Here is a 27,984-nt window from a genome sequence, read left to right as displayed (position 1 = left end):
ACGTCACGTTAACTCCGCCCACATGTGTGTATTTCCTGTAATGGCTGACCAAAGCAACGTAGGACGTTTTAGATAGATTAATTGGATATTCTTTCAAGTTTTCATAGCTTTGGGAGGCCGATGGCAAACGTACAGCCTTCCAATCAACAAGTTGGAGAAATGGTTGGTTATAAATTAACATTTGAGAGGCCATTATGTCGCCTTTTTCGATAATTATCCTTAGAAACAACACGACTGTCTTTTCGTTTTGATATTGTCTGTTTGGGGCAGTTCGTCAACTGTCAAATTATAAGTGTTTTTTTGTTGTTGTCGTTTTATTCTATGTCACTCACAGATAATGCATACTTAAAATTATTTCCTGCTTGCCGTAAACTTTAAAGTATGTCAGCGGTCAAGGGTACAGAAAAAAAATTCTGTACTATTTGGTAAATTGAACTGTGTAATGACTTAGATTTTTTTATTTACATTCTGTTTAAGTTAATTACAGATCTTGCAGAGTTAACATTTACAAAAATACAAGAAAAAGATCCCAAGCAAGGGTTTGACTCAATAGAAAACAGATAGACAAAGTGGCATGGCATGCCAAACAGTGTTCTAAATTAGCAGTATTCCAATAGCCCCTGACTACCTAAATTTCTCTCTACGGACCACCAACTTTTCACAGTAACAAGCCCGACCAGGCTACCATATTTTCAGAGGCAATATCAACAACTGTTTTGAACAAATGAATCATGATAGTGAAATGTCTTTTGGGATAGTTAATATACCAATCTGGTAGTCCGACCAGCCTAGTGGATTCAAATCCAAATTTCATACACTGCATGGCCAAAGCTAAATTCTTAGATATTTTGATTCTTGGTCAAAGATAAAAAAACATAAAAGTACATACATCTCAATACTGGTCAGGGACCATCAACCGGACATGTTTTGAACAATTTATCATTCAGATATTTCACAATTTTAAAAGGTAGATACATGTATGGAAAATTATACACAGTTAAGTTAGTTCTTCTGAATTGACCTCACTACAGTACATATGTCATCACGACAGATATGTATGACTTTAATCTAGATAATCATAATGCAGGGTTTGCACAGGTCTTAAAAAGTACTTGAAAACGATCTCTGTCTTGGAAAGTGCTTGAATTAAGGAATCGTCCTTGAAAAAGTGCTTAAAAACGGCTTGATTTTAAAAAAATCTCCGTGAAACTCTCTGATTCTCTTTTAAAATTAAGAGTGATCATCAATTAACTAAAAAATTTAAACCATTTTTTTCAAAAGGAAGGGAAAACTTTGCTGAAAATTTTTTTATTTACCAATGTTTATTTATGTTTATGAATGTTAATGAGTACGAAATGAACAGAAAACGTGTCCTATCAATTGTCAGTATTCCCCAGGTTGTCGCACAGCCTGTACGGACAAGTGAAAATTGTGAAGAATAAATAAATGTAAATATCATACGGACAAGTTAAAAATGCTTCACATAATAACAGACAAGTAAGTCAAAATCAGATTTTGCCGGCCCTGCATGTACAAATAAATAGCGTTCAGGGCTCATCACGATTGAGTTGGCACACATTCTCGGCATTGTATCCCCATTTCAATCTTTTGAGCATCAAAGGTAAATCCACTTTACCAAGAATGTATTATATCACATGCGATTATTGCATGATGATGCTGTGTGGAGGATTGTAACCACCTATTTTCCGTTTTTTACTTTGGAATAAACCAATATGAATTGATAACATCCATGATGACAGGCAATGATTAATATTTTTTTTAAGACAATATGGTCATTTTGATTAAATGGTAAAAAATTTCGTAAACCTTTACGAATGAAAATCGAAACGGATCCGTTTAACCGTGTAACCGTGGGGGCCTTACCTGCCACTAGGACATTCTGATTGGGCTCTGTATAACTATAAGCTCAACATTGGAAGCCTTTAGCATTAAAGGAACTCCACTGAGGTTTTTTTGACGTGAAGGGACCGAAATTTTTTTTTTTCAAGATTTTTGTATAACTAGATGTAATACTATGTCTAGACCAATAACTTGTGTACAAAATTTCAAATTCAATCGCTCCACTTCGCTTCACAAAATACTCCATTTTAATGTGGTCAAATTGGCCCAAAAAAAAACATGATTCGTTGCAATGCTTTTCACTCAAATCACTAAAATTCTCATAGAAAATTTGATTATCAATTTGATACCGTGTATATTTTATATCATCTATTGCTTGGTTTCATTTAAGTGTACCAGTTGATTTAAGTATTTTAAGAAAGAATTTAAAACAGAAATACTCAATTTTATTGGTCAAATTGGCCCAAAAAAATAAGAACTGTTGCAATGCTTTTCACTCAAATCAGCTAAAATTCTCATAGAAATCGATTATCTATTTAATACCGTGTATATTTATATCATCTATTGCTTGGTTTCATTTAAGTGTACCTTTTGATTTAAGTATTTTAAGAATATATTTTAGGCTATTAGACCTCAGTGGAGTTCCTTTAAGTAGAAATATTATTATTAATATTCCTATTTCAAAGCTAGGACTATCCATTACACAAATTAAATAAATTGCAGGGCTCACACTGGCTCAAATAAAATAATAGCCAATAATTTTAACTTAAAAAAATAATAGCCAAACGTTCAGCGGACTATTCACGAATTAGCGATTAACAACATAAGCAGTTGATTAAATAAACATTACATTTATATCTTTCAGTTTTATAAGGATTCTCAAATAAACTGATACATTTGTGTATATTGATAACTACCTTTTTTTAAATAGAACCACAACTTTAATTGTTATTATAGAACAGAATAAAAACGTTATAATTAGTATAATTACTGTATAACAATAATATTAAAGATACATTATAACTTTACATAATGCTGTTATCAGACAACTTTTTTTGTTTGTTCTAATCAAATTTTGTCAGCTATAACCACTGTCAATTTCCACATTTCACACAGAACTGGAGTAGATCGAGGTCATATTAGCCTATAGAAACAACACAAGTTTGCAAACTCATTCATGCAGCCTTTTTTCTGAATAATTTACCTGAAAAATATCATCATCAACAATGTAATACAAATTTTCTGCCATAGTAGTAAAGATTTTTTAAACAGAACATAGCTTATTTCACCTTTAAATAAATATCAAAATTATCGTGTCGCGAAAATATGTGACAATCGGATTTTTCCTGTTTTCTGAAGAAATATTCACAAATTTGGTTGTTGTGCAAATAAATGTTTGGAATTTAATACTTTTTAAATATTTTACCATTGTTTTCCACTGGCGATTTTAGTCAAGTAGCTTAAAACAAAAAAATTAAAAATTTGCAATTACTGGAATTCACGGTAAATTTTGGGTAAGTCAATATCCAGTTTATCAATTTAAAACGATTTTTTGTGGCTAATTGACGGATATTGATGGCTATTATAAATGCTGGACAATATCTTTAAAGTACTTATACAATTATACATCTCGCATGTATTTATCACCTCGGGCAATATAGTAAGCAGCACGTGACCGGTAAAAAGTTGACACTCAATTAAATGCACCCACCCGCTGGTGTTAATTGGGTCTACTGCATTCATTATCGATTTTTACACCTTATATAAACACTGTTGGAAGTAAAATATAATCGCCAGATTTTGTAGCCAAAATGCAAAAATAATCGCCAATCTTGTAAAATAATCGCAAATGGCGACTATGGCGACCGACAGCGTGAGCCCTGAATTGGTTTTAAACATATTTATTTAAGCTTGATTGCATGTTGGATACAAGTTCCTGCAACTTATATTGATCACTTTCGAGTCCGCTTCCTGGAACCAACCAGTACTGGTGTCATGTGAAGAAACATGGTCGTGCCCCTATTATGCTAGAACCCATTGTCCCTGAACAGGTTAAGGGTAAAACTTATAATGTCTGAAGGAACGTCAGTGTCACCAGAAAGAAGGAAGTTCTTTTAAAAAATGAGGAAGTAAAGTGAGGCCATTTAGTTAAATTTCTTAAATTCTGATCATTTAAAAAACAACATTCCTTCCTTCCTTCCTTCCTTTCCTTCCTTCCTTTCCTTCCTTCCTTCCTTCCTTCCTTCCTTCCTTCCTTCCTTCCTTCCTTCCTCCTTCCTTCCTTCCTTCCTTCTTCCTTCCTTCCTTCCTTCCTTCCTTCCTTCCTTCCTTCCTTCCTTCCTTCCTTCCTTCCTTCCCTCCCTCCCTCCTCCTCCCTCCCTCCCTCCCTCCCTCCCTCCCTCCCTCCCTCCCTCCCTCCTTCCTTCCTTCCTTCCTTCCTTCCTTTCCTTCCTTCCTTCCTTCCTTCCTTCCTTCCTTCCTTCCTTCCTTCCTTCCTTCCTTCCTTCCTTCCTTCCTTCCTTCCTTCCTTCCTTCCTTCCTTCCTTCCTTCCTTCCTTCCTTCCTTCCTTCCTTCCTTTCCTTCCTTCCTTCCTTCCTTCCTTCCTTCCTTCCTTCCTTCCTTCCTTCCTTCCTTCCTTCCATCCTTCCTTCCTTCCTTCCTTCCTTCCTTCATACACATGAATGCACACATGTCAAAATAAAAATAGATAAGTCAATTAAATTAAAATGATAAAATGAAAATTAAAATGTTATTTCATAATTATTACCTTACTTAATTTTATTGTTTTCAAACCAACCACCCATCAACCTCCCAAGTGATTACTCCCACCCCCAGTCCCCTGCTAGTTACCCCCATTGAAAAAAACAACAACATGTAATTTGAAGTAAAAATAAAGAAGGTTTGCATTTAATTTGTGGCCTACATCTCGTAAACTTAATCAATATATGAGCCGCGTCATGACGAAACCGACATAATGGGTTTGCGACCAGCATGGATCCAGACCAGCCTGAGCATCCGCGCAGTCTGATCAGGATCCATGCTGTTCGCCTACAGACCCTATAAAAAGTAGAGAAACTGATAGCGAACAGCATTGATCCTGATCAGACTGCACGGATGCGCAGGCTGGTCTGGATCCATGCTGGTCGCAAACCCATTATGTTGGTTTTGTCGTGACATGGCTCATATTCAAAATTATATAAAGTTTTTAAAACCACCTGCATTGAAACCATATAAATGCCTCAGGGTAACCAGTGTGTACATTAAATGAAAAATCTTTTATATCTATTTTCATTCTTAAACATGCTAATAAAAATGAGGATTGATAAATAAATGTTGAACTACATTGAACATAGGAGTAATTTTCTTGACATCATTTTGTTTATAGACATGATACATTATGAAGTCATATGTGTGTGTATTTGCGTTTATTTATACTCGCCACCGGTTGCCCATATGGGCGAGTCCTCCAGAAGAGTATTAGTCATGTTAGATTTTTGGAGGATAGTGCAATTACAGATACAGAAAGATGCCCCAATTCCAGAAGCTTCTCCTGGTTCTTTAGCGTGCCAAGTGTTTAAGCACCCATACACGGGACCTCGATTTAAAGTCTCATCCGAAAGACTGATTGGTTATTTTAGTTGGCCAGTCCGGGAATCGAACCCACAATGTCGAGATTACAAGTCTCGCGCTCTAACCGATTGAGCTATGCGGGCTGAGGTGTTAGCATTCTATTTTATGGTGTGCATATATCGTCCAGTGATTTTTTTGGCTTATTTTATAGCCGATTTTCGGTCATATTCCCAATTGAAAATAGTATAGTATTTTCCCAATTCACAGGAAAAATTTCCAAATTGCAAGTTACAAAATAAAAATATTGGACAACAAATTCTAAAATCTTTGAAAATAAGGGCTTCATCACTGTAATTGTTCCCCTTTGTGGGCCTATTATTATTTTCTTTGAATTCCTAATCAGTTACAAATTATTTATCATTTAATGATTAACCTGTCTTTGCCCTGTCCTTTTTATGTTTGGGGTCCGCCTGGGCTCCTTCCCATTGGTTCTTGTTGCTGGGTCATATGGGGGTTGCGTTCATTGAACGCCGCCTTTCCTTGTTGATCTTGTTTATCATATTTTAAATGTTTGAAGAAGTGATTCTTTGCATTCATTTAATCACTGCAAAATTAAAGTCCCAAATTTTAACAAAACATCGCTGAAATTCCCAATTCCATGGGCCATGTTCCCAAATTCCTGGGAAAAAAACCCTGATCGTGTAACTTCAATGCACCAATGCTTGCCCTATCTGTTTGATACTGTGATAGGGCAGTGGTGTTAGAATTAATTTTCTTGCATATCAGACAGGATTATCTACGGTTTTAAACCATGCTAGAAAAACCTGACTTACACCCACCATGTAAGACAAATCGTGTGTTTTAAATGACGTCATTCCCACGCGCCTTTTATGAATGAATTGTGTCTTTAGGGTGACGTCATGGTTACATGAGGTTGTAAATTCATACGCTACTATTACAAAAAAGTGCTAAAAGAAATAATTAGTTTCGTAACTTCTTTTTGTAATATCATTAATTTGTTATATGCAAGAAAAAGAATTAAACATCAGCTGTTTTAAATAAATTTTAAAATATTTAAAGGGACTCCACTGAGGTTGTTTGACATGACGGGACTGGAAATAATTTTTTGAGATTAATACTTCATTTGATGTAGATCTATACTAATAACTTATGAGCAAAATTTCAGATCATTAGCTCGCTCTGTGTTTTCTTGAATAATTATTATAATAGTGAAAAATGACCCAAAATTGAAAAGCGTTTAAACGCTTTTCACTCAAATCCGACTGAGAAAAGCACAAACATATGACTTTCAATGTATTTCTTGTGTTATATTTTATTAATATTTCTGTTTAAAGTGCTCATGTTTATCTATGTGAAAAATTAAAATGTTATGCTTTAGGCTTTTAAACCTCAGTGGAGTTCCTGTAATGAATATTAGGATCTGAAGACTTCTTAAAGAGTAAATGATAAGAGTCTATATTGCACATAATGAAAAAAAGTTTTGATTTCCCGATTCCTCCAAGTTAAGTTGATAAACTGATTGATTTCGGCAATTAGATGATCTTACAAAGCCAAATTTCCCAAACTGGACTAAATCCTTTTTCCCAAAATGGCTAGGAAAAGCCCAAGCTTCTTTATCTGTTGAAGTCATATTCTCTTTTACTTGATTGATTACATTGTTTAGGATAGAATAATCAAATTATCAATAACAACATGTGAATTTTGATTAATTGTTATTTGATTTTTTTGATACAAAGTTAATTTTGAGGAAATTCGCAACAGCCGAAATGTGGACTAGTTGGAATTTTTTCAAAATGGCTTATATTAATTTTTTAAATATATAAAAAAAATTATGATCAGTACATGTGCTGGGATTGACAAATATGCATTTTATTTGGATTTTAAAGGCGTTTTGAGCTCCAAACCCCAAGTGTCTGTGGGTAATATATTTACAAAATTTAATAATGCTTATTGGAACTTACAATATTGATAAATCTTTATTTGAGAATTATTTTATGATATAAAAACATAAAAAAAATTGAGTTAGAAGATCTTTAAATGATTTCAGTTCACTTCATGAGTTTGTGTACTTACCGTAAAATTCCTAATAAACACCCTCCCCTAATAAAGCCCCCCCCCCCCAGGCCTTTTGATAAGGAAAACAATCTACTCATCAGAGCTGAACTCATAATTAAAAACTATATATTATTCAAATCATTCAGAATCCATTTTTAATTTTATAGTAAGCACAAATATGTATACTGTAATATCAACTTTTAAACACTTTCTAATGTTATTACCAACACTTGCTAACACTAAATGCATTTACGGTGATTTTTGGATTTAGGAAAAACTGTGTTGTAAAAATAGCCCCAATTTGGAAAATGTTTAGCCCCCGGGGGCGTTAAATAGGAATATTACATTATTTAGATATTGTTCATTCTTTTAATTTAAGGAGAGTTTGTGTACTTATTTAGATATTGTTCATTCTTTTAATTTAAGGAGAGTTTGTCAAACATGCTGTCACCTGAGGCGAAAGAATTCGTTCCACGGCAATTCTCCGGCATGCCAGGTATATCAGGTCCGTTAACAGACGGCTTGTTGGGTCCTGGACCCGGAAAAGATCAGTCCGGTGTGAACGGGTTACCAAGTTATATTACCACATGCTATCCTTTTGTTAATGCTGGAGAGCCAAGGTAAGTTACTTTATTTAGAAATACTACTTTCTATATTTAGATACGAGAGTTGCTAAAATTAGCTTACCTTTTTGTTAAAAATTGAGAGCCTAAGGCCTCTTCCCAATTAAATGAGAAAAAAAATCACTGTTTTATGTTTGCATTTATTTAGGCAGTCATTCATTTGTTTTCATATGTGTTTCAGATTTGGTGGTGTAAGACCGATACATAGATTTGCTTTTATATGTGTTTCAGATTTGGTGGTGTAAGACCGATACATAGATTTGCTCTTATGTGTGTTTCAGATTTGGTGGTGTAAGACTGATACTTAGATTTGCTCTTATATGTGTTTCAGATTTGGTGGTGTAAGACCGATACATAGATTTGCTCTTATGTGTGTTTCAGATTTGGTGGTGTAAGACTGATACATAGATTTGCTCTTATGTGTGTTTCAGATTTGGTGGTGTAAGACTGATACTTAGATTTGCTCTTATATGTGTTTCAGATTTGGTGGTGTAAGACCGATACATAGATTTGCTCTTATATGTGTTTCAGATTTGGTGGTGTAAGACCATGACAGATTTGCTCTTATATGTGTTTCAGTTTTTGTGGTGTAAGACTGATACATAGATTTGCTCTTATGTGTGTTTCAGATTTGGTGGTGTAAGACCGATACATAGATTTGCTCTTATATGTGTTTCAGATTTGGTTGTGTAAGACTGATACATAGATTTGCTTTTATATGTGTTTCAGATTTGGTGGTGTAAGACCAAGACATAGAGGAAAATATACGCCACAACAGGCACTGTATATGTCGCAGCAGTTTCAACATATACAGCCAGGTACGTTTTATCACAGAAATGAATTCACTATTATACTTACAGCTGCACACTTCAAGATGAGCAAAAATATTTCAAGAAAAATCAATATTGAGAAAAATGTACTAAAATTTTAAGAAAAGTAAAAACATTCAAGATCCAAATTACATTTTACATGTTATGTGCGGTTTAAGACTGATTTGGCAGAATTTTATAACCATAATTCTACTGCGTTACTAACGCAGTATGGGCTGTTTTTGCATATGATGACCACTTTTTGATATATTTCTTGTATTGTGAGTGCCGCTTGCTATATGTGATTTAGCTTTAATTTTTCACCTCACAATATTTTACTTTTAAATATATTTCAAACATTTTCATGAATATATGAAAAATGAAATGTTAACAATGGTGGGACAGACTTTAATTGGTCTACTTAGTTTTAAACTGAAACAAAGTTCGAACAATAGGTTAAAATTTTGTTAAGAAAGAAAAATAACAAATACTCTTCCTTTATAAAGCCTCAATCCAAAAAATATTACAAAAAGTCACCTCAGTTGAATAACTGATTAACTGGTACTAAATTTAGAAGCACTTATTACGTTACTGCTCTAAGGCGACGATTAATGCATTACCATGGCAAAACATCCTGATTTTACATTTTTATGCTCTCCTAAAAAAATTTCGGGGGAGCATAAAGTCGCCGGGTTGTCCGTCCGTCTTTCAGTTCTTCCGGCATCGTACGTACGTCCTGATTCGTGTCCGGCCGATAACTTCGTTATTTGAAGTCGGATTTTACAACTTTTTCACAGAAATGATCAGCACATCAATATGACGTGTTGCGCGTATCATTTGGGTTGTTTTTACACTTTGAACTTTGTCTGTGACATAACTCTGACACTACAAGAGGTAATTACCTTCCTGTGTGACAAGTGTCCAAAACCTATTCGGGGAGCATCACCCGGTTCAACCAGCTCTTGTTTTGTCTATTTTTACAGGTATATCTCGGAACCGATTCCCTCACCCAGGTAAAGGCTACGTTCCCACATCCGGTTGGGGCCCGACGGCCATTGGTGACATGATGCAATCGTACGGTAACGTACCGAACGGTATGCCATTTGACGGGGGTACATATCAGAACGGATTTATACATACCTCTCAGGTAAGAGAATTTTTTAAACATTTACTTTGCCGAATTTATTTAACCTTGACTTTGCCGAATTTGTTAAATCTTAACTTTGCTGAATTTGTTAAACACTTACTTTGCCGTTTCGTTTAACCTTTGCTGGATTTGTTAAACCGTTATTTAACTGAATTTGTTAAACCTTTACTTTGCCGAATTTGTTAAAACTGTACTTTGCTGAATTTGTTAAACCTGTACTTTGCTGAATTTGTTAAACCTTTATTTTGCCAAATTGTTTGTGTTAAACCTTCACTTTGCTGAATTTGTTAAACCTTTATTTTTGCTGAATTTTTTAAACCTTAACTTTGCTGAATTTGTTAAACCTTTACTTTCAATACTTTGCTAAATTTGTTAAACCTTTAATTTGCTGAATTTGTTAAACCTTTACTTTGCCGAATTTGTTAAACAATTACTTTGCTGAATTTTTTTAAACATTTACTTTGCTGCATTACAATTTGGACATTGTCAGGGCTGCTTAATGGTTAGCTCAAGTTGCTTAATGGTTAGCTCAAGTTGCTTAATGGTTAGCTAAAGTAGTAGAGTATTTGACTATGAATCAGGGGACGAGTTTGATTCCCGGCCAGTGCGGGTGACTAAAGTTTGTTGATTGATCACAAAATCCTTACTACAGCCATCTTCACTTTCTTAATGCTCTGCAGGTCACTCGTTTGGTCGTTTTTGGGGCCGAATATGGGTATCGTTCCCCTCTCAAAATCATATGTATTTTTCCCCTATCTCAGAAAAAAATCCCCTCCAAATTCTAAAATAGATCAACTTAAAGTAATTTGTTTGATTTGTTAGTCTAATACTAGCTATTGATTTCAATGGTAGGAAAATTACAAACTGGTAGGAAATAGTGTAATGAGTAAATGTGATAAAAATACACTAAAATACATGATAACATAAAATTTCGAATTTTGCCTTAAAACGACCCAAAATTCCCCTGCCTTAGGGTATGGGTACCTGTCCCCAAAAGGTGTCTGATGCCCTGCTCTGGCATGTACAGAAATAATATCCGTTCCTCTGGGAAGTGCTGGCACTAGTACTGATTAACTGCTTGGCAGCTTGCCAAGAAATGATGCGGAGGCTGATAAAGTGCTCCGTGAACCTAATATTAATACAACAAGTGGATTGCGATAGTTGTATAATTTGTAGCATGCGTCAACTACTTTGATGGGGGTGAAATTCTCTCAATCTTTGAAAGGAGCTATATTATTATGTATAAATGGGTGAACAAATTGTCAAATCTTAACAAGAATATAACAATGATTAATGTGAAACCCTGTGTTAAATACCACCTCTGAATACAGAGGAGGTTCCGAATAACATTCTATTTAGAACTTTTATCATCAAATTTCAACTTTGAATAGTCTTTATACAGAATAGGAGAAATGACTGCATGTTGTGGCATTGTATAGGTCAAAATTATGTTGAAAATAAGAGCCTATCACTAAGGTACAATTAAATCACTAGACCACTTGTACCCGTTCATGCACACAGAAGGGCACCTGAGGTCTTTCTCCAACATTGAAACAGGAACATTGCCATATAACCTACACTGTGTCGATGTGACGTAAAACCCAATAAAACAAACAATATACCCAAGCCGCTATTTACAAACAGTCGTTTATACAGGGCTATATATCATGTCAACAATCTAAATAACTTATAATATAAATGAGCCGCGTCATGACAAAACCAACATAATGGGTTTTAGATCAGCATGGATCTAGACCAGCCTGCGCATCCGCTCAGTCTGATCAGGATCCATGCTGTTCGCTATCAGTTTCTCTACTTGTAATAGACTTGGTAAGCGAACAGCATGAATCCTGATCAGACTGCGCGGATGCGCAGGCTGGTCTGGATCCATGCTGGTCGCAAATCCATTATGTTGGTTTTGTCATGACGCGGCTCAAATGTATAAATGTTCATAGTAAATCATTATCAACTCTGTCAACGATATTGTTTTTCAAGAAATATTTTGATAACAATTAATACAATTGATACTGTTTTTTTTCAATTGTATTTAATCGATATTTGAAATACTTGACAATTGTAGACAAATCCACTTTAAACCTCGAGACTGATATTGTATACATACACTTATACAAACACTATTGTATCATTTCCAAATACCCGAATATTTTATCTTCAAAATAGTGGGCCATGGACTGTAACCGATTTAATCAACCCATCAGAAATGTAATATATAACCAGGAAGTTAAAATACCAGCAAACTTTATAAGGAGATTTTTTTTTTATATTGCTAAATAGTAATAAACATTTAGTCAAATAATTTGACACCCGTATTGATATCAAAGTTCAGCCAGTGCAGGTTTTTATTTTTTTTCCTCCATATATTTTACAGCCAAATAAAGGCTAAAAGAATAATTTTCCCTAGCCCAAAATAAGTATATTTCCCCCCCCCCCCCCCCCCAAAAAAAATGCTGATATTTTCCCTTATAAATGCTATAATTTCCCCTAAAAATGCCTTATTTTCCCCTAAATATGCTACCCGGTATATTGTCCCCTAAAAATGCTATTTTTTCCCTAAAAATGCTAATATACCTTTTCCCATAAAAATGTTATATTTTCCCCTAAAAATGCTATATTTTCTCCTAAAAATACTATATTCCGCCCCAACCCCCCACAAATGCTAATAATTTTCCCCTAAAAATGCTATATTTTCCCCTCAAAATGCTATATTTTCCCTTCTAAATGCTATATTTCCCTGTTCTACCTCAGTAATGATGTGGTGCCTGTTATATAATAATATATAAGTGATACATAGTTTATGCAATTTAAATTGTATTTTATATTTTTTCAGCTGACTGGGTCTGGAGATGGGAAAGAATATTCCAGTGCGAGGCAGAACTTTTCTGGTGATAATTTCATAGAAACAACCCATTTACTGAACGGCTTCAAGGAGCCTGTCAATCAACAGTGGAAAACTAAACATGTAGGTTATTAAAGCAGCACATTAATTTTCTAAGAATTTTTAGAGATCTTGACAGCTCAGTGTTTTTTTACTTTATATAACTACTACCCTAAAACGGTACTGTTCCCAAGAGAAAATATACATTAAAATTACCTATTTCCAATGTTTAAATTCCCAAAATGGCTGTTCAAAATTTCCACAAGGCCAAGTGATTTCTCTGAAATATCTAAATCCAACATAAGTCATCACTCAATAGTTCTACCTGGACAGTGGAAGCTGTTAGCTATCTTTATTCATGATGACTAATCTTATTTGTATCACAAAATATGCATAAAAAAAAGTTCCCAATTTAAGCCAAAATAACGCATTTTTTCCCAATCAGTCTGGTACCGGCACCATTCCCAAAGTACAGGGGTGAAAAAACGCTGCAGCTATATAGATACATTTTCAGTAGGCAATATGGAGCTTCCATGATCCTGATGGCATAGATTTATGCCTCCCCTCGTGGCTGAGGAGTTGCCTTCAAGGTAAATGGGGTTCGAACTACTGGAGTCTATGCATATCTCTTACCTCCAGCAGGTAAGGTAGTGGTTTTGACCCCTGGTGTTGCTTTGAAGTTTGTTACACCAGAGGTGAGCCTCGATCATCTTTCCTTGTTTCAGCGCCATATGACCTATACTGTGTTGGTGCGTTATAAAACCAATTAAAACAAAATCTAAATTTTGTCAATTTTTGATGAAAAAAAAAACCTGAAAAAAATTTAATGGCCCATTATGCCTCCGAAATGCTTTTTGATTTCATTTCTCAAAAGCCTTTCACTATTTGAGCCGCGTCATGACAAAACCAACATAATGGCTTTGCTACCAGTCTGATCAGGATCCATGCTGTTCGCTATCCGTTTCTCTACTTGTTAAACAGTTTGTATGCGAACAGCATGGATCCTGATCAGACTGCGCTAATGCGCAGGCTGGTCTGGATCCATGCTGGTCGCAAAGCCATTATGTTGGTTTTGTCATGACACGGCTCATTTATGTACTTTTATAGTTGGCTAATTGAGCCTGTATTATTGTTTACAGAATAGCATTGGATGTTCTTCCTCCAGCTTTTGAAAAAGTTGTGAATTTACCTTTCAAGTAATGACTTTACTGGGAATTGAATTAAAGAAATAAAAAATAAAATGATTACAACAGTTGGTGAATTCTTTCCTATATATATTTTAGAAATCAGAAGCTAACCGTGATGGAACCATGAAAATATGCTACAAGAGTTCATCTGTTCAAACAGGTATTTTTATCTTCTTATATTTTTTGCGATATCATGAGCCGCGTCTGATCAGGATCCATGCTGTTCACTTACAAACCCTATTAACAAGTAGAGAAACTGATAGCAAACAGCTGTTACGATTCATTTGAAAAACTGCAATCCTATTGGACAAAAAAATAATTTTAAACACTCAGTAAGTATAAAGTAAACATGCTTTGACTTCACACAAAGTAGATATGTATTGTTTAAAATTCTGTGAATAGAGAGCGTCACTTTTATTGACCAGCTTCCCAAACGTAGTTTATTTCTTTTTTTTATTCAAATTAGACATATTCATTAAAAATTTAATTGATTTTAATTATTTTCTCTGATAAAAATATTTTAATCAAGACTGAGCATAATATATCTTTAAGAATTCTTAGAGAACTTGACAGCTATAAAGATAATTTTTCGAAGGCTATCTGGAGCTACCTTGACCCTGTTTCCCTTTTTTTTCCAACAAATTTCTTTAGTACACTTTATTTATTCCATAAGTGAAAAATACAAATACAAAGAGTTGATCCAACAATTTTTAAAGCCCTATTTTATAAAAAAAAAACAAATTGATTTATGTTCTATTGGTTAGCTTCATTTTCAAGTGAAAAATAAAAAAAAAATTCCAAAAAATTTGACTTAGAAATAAAGATATTTACATCTGAACTGTGACCTACAAATGAGCCGCGCCATGACAAAACCAACATAATGGGTTTGCAACCAGCATGGATCCAGACCAGCCTGTGCATCCGCGCAGTCTGATCAGGATCCATGCTGTTTGCTATCAGTTTCTCTATTGGTTATAGGGTTTGTAAGCGAACAGCATGGATCCTGATCAGACTGCGCGGATGCGCAGGCTCTGGTCTGGATCCATGCTGGTCGCAAACCCATTCTGTTGGTTTTGTCATGGCGCGGCTCAAATGATAGAGTGATAATCAGTTTATAAATAGCACAAAATCGGTTTTCAGTAAAAGCTAAAATTAGCGTCCACCTTAAATTCAAGTAGCGTAATGAATTTTTTTGAGATTTCCCGTAAAATTCCTATTAAACGCCCCTGGAGGCTAAACATTTTCCAAAAGGGGGGCTATTATAACAACACAGTTTTTCCTAAATCCAAAATCACTGTAAATACATTTAGTATCAGCAAGTGTTGGTAATAACATTAAAAAGTGTTAAGGTTTTAAAGTTCATATTATACATATTTGTGTTTACTATAAAATAAAATGGATTCTGAATGATATGAATAAAATTATGGCTTTAATTATGAGTTCTGAACTGATGAGTAGATCGTTTTCCTTATCAAAAGGCATGGGGGGGGGGGCGTTTATTAGGGGAGGGGCGTTTATTAGGAATTTTACGGTAGTAAAAAAATGCATATGGAAAGTGTGATTAGTTCTTGTTAGTAGTTTAGAGAAATTTTGATTTTCTAACAGTTAATCATGAGAGAGGCACCGCACAAGTTTATGCAATTGATAATGCAAATATGAATAAACATTTGAGCCACGCCATGACAAAACCGACATAGTGCGTTTGCAAACAGCATGGATCCAGACCAATCTGCGCAGTGTTCACTTGCAAACCCTATTATAAGTTAAGAAACTGATTGCAAACACCATGGATCCTGATCAGACTGTGCAGATGCCCAGGCTGGTCTGGATCCATGCTGGTTGCAAACGCACTATGTTGGTTTTGTCATGGCGTTGGCTCAAATTTTGTATGCACACCTAATTATAGATAGACCTATTTATAGACTTGGGTTTTTGAAAGCCAATGTGAAAGTTACTTCTTTAAAAAAAAATTAAAAAAATAAAAGTTAAAAAAAAATTATATAAATTAATTTTTGCATAACTTTAATAATGGTTCAAATCAAATAAATGATTTATAAACACCTTGGACGAAAATTTTGTGTTTGAAATTTATTTGTTTTTTTTTTTTGTTTATTTATCTGACATTATTTCTTGATATGTACTTTTAATGGATGCAGAAGCATATAATTATGTAAAAAAAAAAAGGCTAGACAAAAACAAAATATGTTCATAAATTAATTAAATGTGAAATAAATATACAGATGATATTTAACAGTCGTGCCTAAGGCTAGTTTCTGTCATAAAAAAAAGTACAAGCTCTTCAGTTTGAAAGGATTATAAAGTAGAAATTTAAACTACATGTGTTGTGTAATGTTTCATAATTTAAAAGTGGAGATCTTTTTCCTTTACATTATACAGGATTTTATCAGGGTATAAAGTAGTTTTGCATAGGTTTATTTTTCTACAAGGATCTTTGCATAGGTTTATTTTTCTACAAGGATCTTTGCATAGGTTTATTTTTCTACAGGGATCTTTGCATAGGTTTATTTTTCTACAAGGATCTTTGCATAGGTTTATTTTTCTACAAGGAACTTTGCATAGGTTTATTTTTATGCCCCCGCCATGTAATGGCCGGGGCATATAGTGTTACCCTGTTCCGTCCTTCCGTCCTTCCGTCATTCCGTCCTTCCGTCATTCCGTCATTCCGTCCTTCCGTCATTCCGTCATTCTGTCATTCCGTCATCATCAGTTTCCGTTCATTATCTTAGTAACGGTTGCACATATTCAACTCAAATTTGACATATGGATATGTCATGAAAAAATACAGGTCAAGTTCGAATTTGGTCATGGTTCGATGATTTTTGGCAGAGTTATGCCCCTTTTACTTTGAAAATAATATGAAATTTTCAGTTTCCGTTCATTATCTCCCCAACGGTACAACACATTCAATTCAAATTTGACATATGGATATGTCATGAGAAAATACAGGTCAAGTTCGAATTTTATCATGGTTCAACGATTTTTGGCAGAGTTATGCCCCTTTTACTTTGAAAATAATATGAAATTTTCAGTTTCCGTTCATTATCTCCCCAACCGTACAACACATTCAACTCAAATTTCACATATGGATATGTCATGAGAAAATACAGGTCAAGTTCGAATTTGGTCATGATTCGATGATTTTTGGCAGAGTTATGCCCCTTTTACTTTGAAAATAATATGAAATTTTCAGTTTCTGTTCATTATCTCCCCAACGGTACAACACATTCAACTCAAATTTGTCATATGGATATGTCATGAGAAAATACAGGTCAAGTTTGAATTTGGTCATGGTTCGAAAATTTTTGGCAGAGTTATGCTCCTTTTACTTTGAAAATAATATGAAATTTTCAGTTTCTGTTTATTATCTCCCCAACAGTACAACACATTCAACTCAAATTTGACATATGGATATTTTTTTGGAATGCCAAGGTCAAGTTCGAATTTGGTCATGGTTCAATAATTTTTGGCAGAGTAATGCCCTTTTCACTTTGAAAAAAATATGAAATTTACAGTTTCTGTTCATTATCTACCAAACAGTGTTACATATTCAACTCAAATTTGACATATGGATATGTCAAAGGAATGGGCAGGTCAAGTTGGAATTTGGTCATGGTTCGATGATTTTTTGGCAGAGTTATGTCCCTTTCACTTTGAAAATAATATAGATACATCTTAGGAATAGACAGTTTAAGTTTGAATTTGGTCGTGGTTCAATGATTTTGGACAAACTTATCTTTCTTGAATATTGGAAAAAATTTTGAACTTTCAGTTTCAGCACTGACATACTTTTGTGGAAATGTATGTAGCCATTATTTTGGCTACAAATATGAAATATGCTATTTTCAAAAGGATAAGACTGAATAATTTCAGTGCCTTGAACATTGTATGAAAATGGTTTGTGTTAACATTGAAAAGTTTTAAGGGCTTTGAACTTAAAATGAAAACAATAATTTGTGCAAACAAATTTGGAACTAAATATAATAACATCTGAAATTTTGGCTGCATGCGGGGGCATCCGTGGCATGATGACACATTTCTAGTTTTACAAGGATCTTTGCATAGGTTTATTTTTCTACAAGGATCTTTGCATAGGTTTATTTTCTACAAGGATCTTTGCATAGGTTTATTTTTCTACAAGGATCTTTGCATAGGTTTATTTTTTTCTACAGGATCTTTGCATAGGTTTAATTATCTACAGGGATCTTTGCATAGGTTTATTTTCCTACAAGGATCTTTGTTTAGGTTTATTTTCCTACAGGGATCTTTTCATAGGTTTATTTTTCTACAGGGATCTTTGCATAGGTTTATTTTTCTACAGGGATCTTTGCATAGGTTTATTTTTCTACAAGGATCTTTGCATAGGTTTATTTTTCTACAGGGATCTTTGCTTAGGTTTATTTTTTCTACAGGGATCTTTGCATAGGTTTATTTTTACAAGGATCTTTGCATAGGTTTATTTTTCTACAGGGATCTTTGCATAGGTTTATTTTTCTACAGGGATCTTTGCATAGGTTTATTTTTCTACAGGGATCTTTGCATAGGTTTATTTTCTACAAGGATCTTTGCATAGGTTATAATTTTCTACAAGGATCTTTGCATAGGTTTATTTTTCTACAAGTGTCTTTGCATAGATTTATTTTTTCTACAGGGATCTTTGCATAGGTTTATTTTTCTACAGGGATCTTTGCATAGGTTTATTTTTCTACAAGGATCTTTGCATAGGTTTATTTTCCTACAAGGATCTTTGCATAGGTTTATTTTCCTACAAGGATCTTTGCATAGGTTTATTTTTCTACAGGGATCTTTGCATAGGTTTATTTTTCTACAGGGATCTTTGCATAGGTTTATTTTTCTACAAGGATCTTTGCATAGGTTTATTTTTCTACAAGGATCTTTGCATAGGTTTATTTTTCTACAGGGATCTTTGCATAGATTTATTTTTCTACAGGGATCTTTGCATAGGTTTATTTTCCTACAAGGATCTTTGCATAGGTTTATTTTTCTACCAGAAACATTGGTTATGTTTAGCATAGGTTTATTTTTCTACCAGAAACATTGGTTATATTTTTAGCATAGGTTTATTTTTCTACCAAAAACATTGTTTATATTTTTAGCATAGGTTTATTTTCAACAAAGAATATTGGTTAAGAGATAGGTTTATTTTTAGGATAGGTTTATTTTTCCTCAAAGGTGATATTGTTTACGTAGGTTTATTTTTCTTCAAGAACTTTTGGTTACATAGTTATAATTACACCCGTATTTCTTCAAGAATCATTGGTAACATTGGCTAAATTTCTTGTCTACATTGCAATAATTGGTTACATGGGTTTATTTTTCTACAAGGGTCCTAATGGTTCCATATTCTTTACATAGGTTTATTTTTCTCAAAAGATAAGTTTATTTTTCACAAAAGATAGGTTTATTTTTCTACGAAGATCATTAAATACATCGTTAGTATTTTTATAAGGTTTATTTTTCGACAAAAAATAGATTTTATTTTTTCTACAATGTTGATTTTCTTAAAGGGTTGTAAGCCAACTTGTTGAAATTTTTGGATAGATTAAATTCTCTCATCTTAGTACAGAAATGGGTAAACTCCTTATATGATTTGATAGGAGTTAACCTGTTATTGCACTAAGATTACAATGTATTCCCAAATTTTAACTTTTATTTCTGTTAACTTGTGGAAAATACTTGGCCGACATTAATATTATTTTTGCAAAATTTTCAAAATTGGGACATTAGAGCAAAATTAAATCCTTCGGGAAAATCAATGATTTGACGGTATTTTTGTATTTTTTTGCAGATTTAAAAGCAAAATTAAATCCTTTGAGAAAATCAATGATTTGACGGTATTATTGTATTTTTTGCAGATTTAAAAGCAAAATTAAATCCTTCGGAAAAATCTTTGATTTGACGGTATTTTTGTATTTTTTTGCAGATTTAAAAGCAAAATTAAATCCTCCGAGAAAATCAATGATTTGACGGTATTATTGTATTTTTTGCAGATTTAAAAGCAAAATTAAATCCTTGGAAAAATCAATGATTTGACCGTATTTTTTTTTCTTCTCAGATTTTCCGGAGCACATCGCCAGCGCAACATTGGAAGAATTACCAAACACCTTGTATAATAATGGTCAAGTGGCTTATAAAGACCATCATAAACCTGGCAGCAGACGGTCACGTCATTCATCGAACCGGAGCGCGTCCGACATCGACACTGAGGACGGTATGTTACTAGGACGTAACACCGTCTCCAACGGTACCAATCCGTCGACCGAGTTCACTGAAGGTATCTGTGTAGCCAGCCTGGCTGTATCTGATAACCAATTTAGTCACATGACCAATAACTCTGGTTCGTTATCTACTGCTTATACTGTGTATTCTGGTGCCCCAGGGTTCAAAGGTCAGGGTCACAATGAAAGTTCGAGTACTATGCATGGTACGGTAAATTCGGTGCCTTATTTAAATGATAGTGGTGTAGAGCCTACGTTTAGGCGGTCTTATGCAAGTATTGCTCAAACAAACCCTAGTCAGACTCATAAACAAAACTTGGTTGCCGCGGCAACCGATCAAGGTGAACAGGCCATCTGTGATAATAGTGTTACTGTAAATAGAACTACGTCCGCTAAAAAGTATGTGAAAGAGAGTAGTAGGTCGGCATCTAGGATTGGCAATGTGAACGTTAATGTCGCGGAAATTATGCAGGATTTGGAGCGGGCAGATAAAAAACTTGAAGACTCGGCATTTAATTCGGAAAACGCATATCAAAAACAACATGGTGAGAGTGAAACGGGACCTGTCAAGTTTCTGTATAGCGCTGCCGTCAAAGAATTGCCAAAGGCAGAAAATCATATATCAAATGTGTCAACAATTAGTCAGGTATCACAGAGAAGTTCAAAGGTCAATGAACATAAAGGTCATTTGACCAATTCTCATTGTGTCTATTTGGGAAATGAACGAAAGTCGGGAGAGACTGAAATGAAAAGTCATCATGGTGTCCATCAAAAGTCACAGTTAAAAGGTCATCCGCAGGTTAATGTGAGTGGACAGGTCAAAGGTCATGCGCCCCAGCAGGTCAAAGGTCAAAACTTTTTCAGTGATAGCAATAAATCAGATATTGACCTTGATAGGAAAGGTCATTCCCTAAGTGATAATAATAACAACAATCAGGGCGACGGAGAAGGGAAGAAGAAAAAGCGTCGCCGACGGCGACGGAAGAAGAAAACAGGGGAGGTAACTGCTGAAAATGAGGAAACTGTTGGTGCTTCAGAGGAGATAACCCTTCATTTTGAAGACGAGGAGGAGTTTCCGGATTTATCCGGTTGTGGCGGTGGGTGCCATCCCGCAATTTCTAGTCAGTTTCCTGCGGCCACCATGTCATACAGTGATATCATCAATAATGCTGTAAGTATTACATTTATAATTATGATATAGCCTTAAAGGCACATTATGCCTCAGAAATTATTATATTTTTATTTCTTTAGAAAGGGCAACCATGAGTAGTATACTGTTTAAATAATGGTTTAAGAAAATTTTAAATGCTTCCTACCTGAGGACAGTAGCTCTAATTATTCAGTTATTTATCATAAATTTACCAAAATGTAAACATAGTAGTATTTTGACTTCCATACAAAATTCTCGGTCACTAAAACTTTTCTAATTGCCAAAAAGCTGGCTAATGAACTTTTTTTAAACTATTAATATACACAAAAAATAAAAATATTTTTAGAAATAAAAAATAAAAGCATTTCTCAGGCATAATGGGCCTTTAAAAAAAAAAATTAACACTGTGAGATCATACTTGTATGTAATTTACTCAATATGTACAGTAGAACTTCTATGTGTCAAACCTGTAATGCCTTATTGTACCGTAAAAACTTCTATGTGTTGAACTTCGATAAGTAGATTTTCTCGATGGGTCGAATTTGTAATGAATCATTATATACAGTAAAACTTCTATGTGTCGAACTTAGATTAATAATGTATTCAAGTAAAATGAAAGTCTTGATATTTTTTTTCCCATTATATTCTTTATAATTTAATTTACCAATATATGAGTTAAATTTTTATGTGTTGATATTTTCGATATGTCAAAGTTTTTACTTGGTCCGTAAGGAATAATTCGAGAACATTTTACCATAACGAAGTCTCTGTCCCACCGATTTGACACTTTTGATCTCGAGATACTTATCACACCTTTTCTAGCAGCGAAGATAATTGCAGATCAATGGTGTTAAATACAAGACCGTGTGTTCTAACAGCCTTTATATGCGTTCCTGTGTGTAAAAATATACTATTTGTTATCATTCAAATTTACGTAATAGACAGTACGAATATTTAGTTTCCTTTATAAGCTTGTTTTGTATTGCCCTTTCCTTTTATTTGCCCATCGCTTTCATTACACCTTTTGTAACTTGCTTGTATTTTATGTCAACGGCTTGAAAATTTGTCATTTAATCGTTTTGCATGAGTCCCTTCAGCTTCCACATATCGGAGTTCTACTGTATAAATGACGGTTTCTCATGTCTCAAGTCATTTTGATAATAACTTGTCACTTTAGTGCAATAACTGATTAACTGCTGTTTACTTTAGAAGGACTTAAACTGTTATTTCACCAAGGTGATACCTATTTATTATGAATTTTCATTAAACAATTATTGTGACAAAAAAATTTTTTTATGCCCCCGCCATGTAATGGCCAGGGCATATAGTGTTACCCTGTTCCGTCATTCCGTCCTTCCGTCCTTCCGTCCTTCTGTCATTCCGTCATCATCAGTTTCCGTTCATTATCTTATCTTAAGAACGGTTGCACACATTCAACTCAAATTTGACATATGGATATGTCATGAGAAAATACAGGTCAAGTTCGAATTTGGTCGTGGTTCGATGATTTTTGGCAGAGTTATGCCCCTTTTACTTTGAAAATAATATGAAATTTCAGTTTCCGTTCATTTTCTCCCCAACGGTACAACACATTCAACTCAAACTTGACATATGGATATGTCATGAGAAAATACAGGTCAAGTTCGAATTTGGTCATGGTTCGATGATTTTTGGCAGAGTTATGCCCCTTTTACTTTGAAAATAATATGAAATTTTCAGTTTCCGTTCATTATCTCCCCAAAGGTACCACATATTCAACTCAAATTTAACATATGGATATGTCATGAGAAAATACAGGTCAAGTTTGAATTTGGTCGTGGTTCGATGATTTTTGGCAGAGTTATGCCCCTTTTACTTTGAAAATAATATGAAATTTTCAGTTTCCGTTCATTATCTCCCCAAAGGTACAACACATTCAACTCAAACTTGACATATGTATGTGTCAAAGGAATGTGCAGGTCAAGTTCAAATTTGGTCATGGTTCAATGATTTTTGGCAGAGTTATGCCCCTTTCACTTTGAAAGTAATATGAAATTTTCAGTTTCCGTTTATTATCTCCCCAATGGTACAACACATTCAACTCAAATTTGACATATGGATATGTTTCTGGAATGCCCAGGCCAAGTTTGAGTTTGGTCATGGTTCAATGATTTTTGGCAGAGTAAAGCCCCTTTCACTTTGAAAATAATATGAAATTTACAGTTTCTGTTCATTATCTACCCAACAGTGTTACATATTCAACTTAAATTTGACATATGGATATGTCAATGGAATGGGCAGGTCAAGTTCGAATTTGGTCATGGTTTAATGATTTTTGGCAGAGTAATGCCCCTTTCACTTTGAAAATAATATGAAATTTACAGTTTCTGTTCATTATCTACCCAACAGTGTTACATATTCAACTCAAATTTGACATATGGATATGTCAATGGAATGGGCAGGTCAAGTTGGAATTTGGTCATGGTTTGATGATTTTTTGGCAGAGTTATGTCCCTTTCACTTTGAAAATAATATAGATACATCTTAGGAATAAGCAGTTTAAGTTTGAATTTGGTTGTAGTTCAATGATTTAAGACAAACTTATCTTTCCTGAATGTTGGAAAAATTTTGAACTTTCACTTTCAGCACTCTTACTTTGAGCCATTATTTTGGCTACAAATATGCAATATGCTATTTTTAAAAGGTTTAGACTGAATAATTTCAGTGCCTTGAACATTGTATGAAAATGGTTTGTGTTAACATTGAAAAGTTTTAAGGGTTTTGAACTTAAAATGAAAAAAATAATTAAAGCACCATCTGAAATTTTGGCTGCATGCGGGGGCATCCGTGGCATGATGACACATTTCTAGTTTGACTTTATTATAATATATAAATTATATGGGGCTCTTTTTCGGCCCAAAAACTGCGTAAAAAATTACTTAGATTTGTCATATTACAAATAGAGATCGAAAATTCCACTCATTAGCTCGTTACTACTAGTAGAATATAAGAGAACTCAATGCAGGACGAGTAGAAAAAAATGTAGCCTGCACATTGGATTTAGTTTAGCAAATCGTCCGGGACAAGTGGCTCTGAAAATATTTTTCGATGTCTGACAAAAAAAAAAAAAAATTAAGAAAGGAATGCAAAATGTCAACCATGACATGACTATGTTAAATTTTAAATACATATATATTACAGTATGTCAACAAAATATGTTTAAACTACTTCTTTACATGTTAAGATAGTCAATTTTAACACTTGTGACCGAAATGACCTGTGGCAGTTTATATAACACAATAATTTGTGGTTAAAATACTGTGAAAGGTATTTTAATTTGTCAAGTCAGAAAATGTATGTCAGTGGGTGTTTTTTTTTTTAATGCCCCTCAAATTGGGAAGGCAATTATATGAGCCGCATCACGTCAAAACCAACATAGCGGGTTTGCTACCAGCATGGATCCAGACCAGCCTGCGCACCCGCACAGTCTGATCAGGATCCATGCTGTTCGCTATCAGTTTCTCTACTTGTTATAGGGTTTGTAAGGGAACAGCATGGATCCTGTCAGACTGTGCGGATGAGCAGGCTGGTCTGGATCCATGTTGGTCGCAAACGCACTATGTTGGTTTTGTCGTGACACGGCTCATATATGATTTGTAGCGTCCATCTGTCCTGTAATCCTTCCGTCCGTCTCTCCTGTAATTCTTCCGTCAGTCTCTGTTCATACTTTCTTTGTTTCGTAGCTTTGTCATTTGTTAATGGATTTTAAGATAATTTGGTATAGAATGTTAAAGCCATTTAGGGCAATATGTCATGCACAAGATAAAGGTCTGAAACTCAGAGGTCAAGGTCAGACTCTCGACTTCAAAGAAACATTTTTATACAAATGCTCTGATGGACGTGTCTCAGACCAGTGATTTTGATATTCATGGATGGATTTGAAAATTATAATGAGTATATGAGCCATGTCACGACAAAAACCAACATAATGGGTTTGCGACCAGCATGGATCCAGACCAACCTGCGCATCCGCACAGTTTGATCAGGATCCATGTTGTTCGCTATCAGTTTCTCTACTTGTTATAGGGTTTGTAAGCGAACAGCATGGATCCTGATCAGACTGGGCGGATGAGCAGGCTGGTCTGGATCCATGTTGGTTGCAAACCCATTATGTTGGTTTTGTCGTTACGGGGCTCATATGTGTTGAACAAAATGATGATGTGTCAGGCACGTGCCATCAGGTCCCTACCTAAAGTTCTACTTATTGCGATCATGCTATATATTTGTATTGTATTTATATTTTCAGAATACATGTAATGTGCAATCTACAAAAACCATATCTCCAGACGAGCAATTTTCTCCAGACACTGCAGGTAAATCTTTAAACCATTCTCTGTCTCAATTGAGAAAGAAAATTTTCAAAGCAGTCAAAGTACCTGTTTATGTTATGATGCCATTGGCACAACTATAAACCAGTCTCCTTTAAAATACCGTAGGTAAAACTATAAACCGGTCTATGTAACTGCCATAATTATGTAAACCTGTAAAGCAGTCTGTAGCATATTACCATGATGAGGTAAAACTATAAACCAGTCTATGTAAATTAAGTTAATTATGTAAACCTGTAAAGCAGTCTGTAGCATATTATCATTATAAGGTAAAACTATAAACCAGTCTATGTAAATTAAGTTAATAATGTAAACCTGTAAAGCAGTCTGTAGCATATTATCATTATAAGGTAAAACTATAAACCAGTCTATGTAAATTAAGTTAATTATGTAAAACAGTCTAAGCATGTTAAACTATTAAACCAGTCTCTTTACAAAAATACCATAGGTAAGACCATCGGCAAGGTAAAGACATCTAATTCATTTCTTTAAATCGATTTGTATAATTATGATCATGAATAAAAAGTCTAGAAATCAGGGAAGAAAATTGGTATTTGTCTATTTTTGTGATCAAGATTTCTGCAAGCGTCTAGAGGTACTGCACTAAATCTGTATTGAGTTAAATCCTATGAAAACCTGCATACATGTACTTGCCCAGTCTATGAAATTAGGGTTTAAAAATTGTTGTCATTCGGGCCGCCAATTCAAGAAAATCTGGTTGCCCGAATTTTTTCATCAGAACATCTCCAAGCAATTATTGATCAAATCTGCAATCTTATCTTCAGTGAGAAACAGTCATAAATGTAGGCAAACTAATTGTATTTGATATCTTGAATTTTATCCCTATTCGTTAAGATTTTGATGAATTTTTTTTGCAAATTTTTACTTGTCCATTGGACAAGTAAACTTTTAAAAATTGGTTGTCCGGACCAAAAACCGGTTGTCTCGGGCAATAGGACAACTGATAATTTCGCAAACTGCTTGCCCCAAGCTTCCAGTTAATGACGTTCTTGTAATTTATTTTATTAAGGTACGTCTTCTGTGAAGGAGAGCCGAAGTTCACGAAAGCGACGGAAAAGACGAGAGGTTGCAAACAAGGCTGCCGACGCAGAAATGGCTGAAATAAACCTTGAGCAGCATATGCTTGAGTTGAAGATGAAGCAAAAGTTGCCACTTGCGGCAAAGAAATCGGTCTCGCCAGTACGGAATGCTCCGTCACAGGGAGTGTGGAAGGTATATAAATATTACAGCTAGTGAAAGATTGTTGGCTTTAAGTCTCAGGCCCTCACCTGTTGTTGGGTTCGAATACGGCCAGGATTGTTCTATGTGAGGAGGATTATTATCCAGCTAGCTTACTAAACATTGGTGGTCATAGCCGGAATTCGGCTGGTGTCTGAAATAATTAAGTTACATAGTATATCTCTTGCGTATCAGACAGGATAAGAAATCCACAATTTATGACCCAATCGAAATTGCCTTTTGCCGGATTAAAATGATTTCACAGTATTTAGTTTTGTGATCTACCTGTATATTGTTGTTTGTGATCTACCTGTATATTGTGGGCAACAACCTTCTAGTTAGATCTCTATATTTTATAGTTACGCATTATTTTTCAGCTAACCCCATCTAGTCCCGCCTCCCAGTCGTCCTCCACTGGGAAGAAGGTTTCCTTGTTGTTGCCAGGTACCGTGGCAACGGAGCCATCCCATAATTCCAGCCCACACCAGCCAAATACCTCTGCTGTCCGACAGCCAGGTTTGTATACTTTGTTTTTTTTTCTATGAAACTTTGGGGGTGGGGTACAGGTTTTGGGGGGGGGGGGCTAACACCTTGCCTAAGTAATCTTATGTGCAATTATTATTAGAAAATGGAGTGCTCATGTGGATCAACCAGGCGTCGCCCTTTGGACTCACTCTTTGATAAGTAGCGTGGTATTATAATAAATTTGAAACAATGTGGCAATATGGGAATATTTGCCCTCGCAAATTACTTCAAAGTGTCGATTTCACAAAAGTTTGGCTGAGCAAATATTACTAAATTT

At 34.6% G+C, this 27,984-nt stretch overlaps 1 protein-coding gene across 1 annotated transcript; it reads left to right on the top strand.

Moving 5' to 3' along the window:
• The first annotated feature begins 26 nt into the window (after positions 1–26).
• On the top strand, positions 27–27,863 carry LOC132730055 (uncharacterized). The gene is made up of 11 exons (XM_060715903.1): positions 27–162; positions 7,934–8,127; positions 8,860–8,948; positions 9,923–10,086; positions 12,935–13,066; positions 14,266–14,329; positions 20,264–21,597; positions 25,862–25,928; positions 26,974–27,176; positions 27,560–27,698; positions 27,808–27,863. Exons 1-11 carry the CDS (start codon positions 121–123, stop codon positions 27,861–27,863), a joined length of 2,484 nt encoding a protein of 827 aa, XP_060571886.1. The 5' UTR covers positions 27–120.
• Positions 27,864–27,984: the final 121 nt, after the last annotated feature.

The sequence above is a fragment of the Ruditapes philippinarum genome, unplaced genomic scaffold (assembly GCF_026571515.1).
Source record: "Ruditapes philippinarum isolate M1 unplaced genomic scaffold, ASM2657151v2 ctg5850_1_1_1_1, whole genome shotgun sequence".
NCBI classification, from domain to species: Eukaryota; Metazoa; Mollusca; class Bivalvia; order Venerida; family Veneridae; genus Ruditapes; species Ruditapes philippinarum.
Note: the sequence above shows the minus strand (reverse complement) of the source record. Positions and strands in the feature narration are given on the sequence as shown.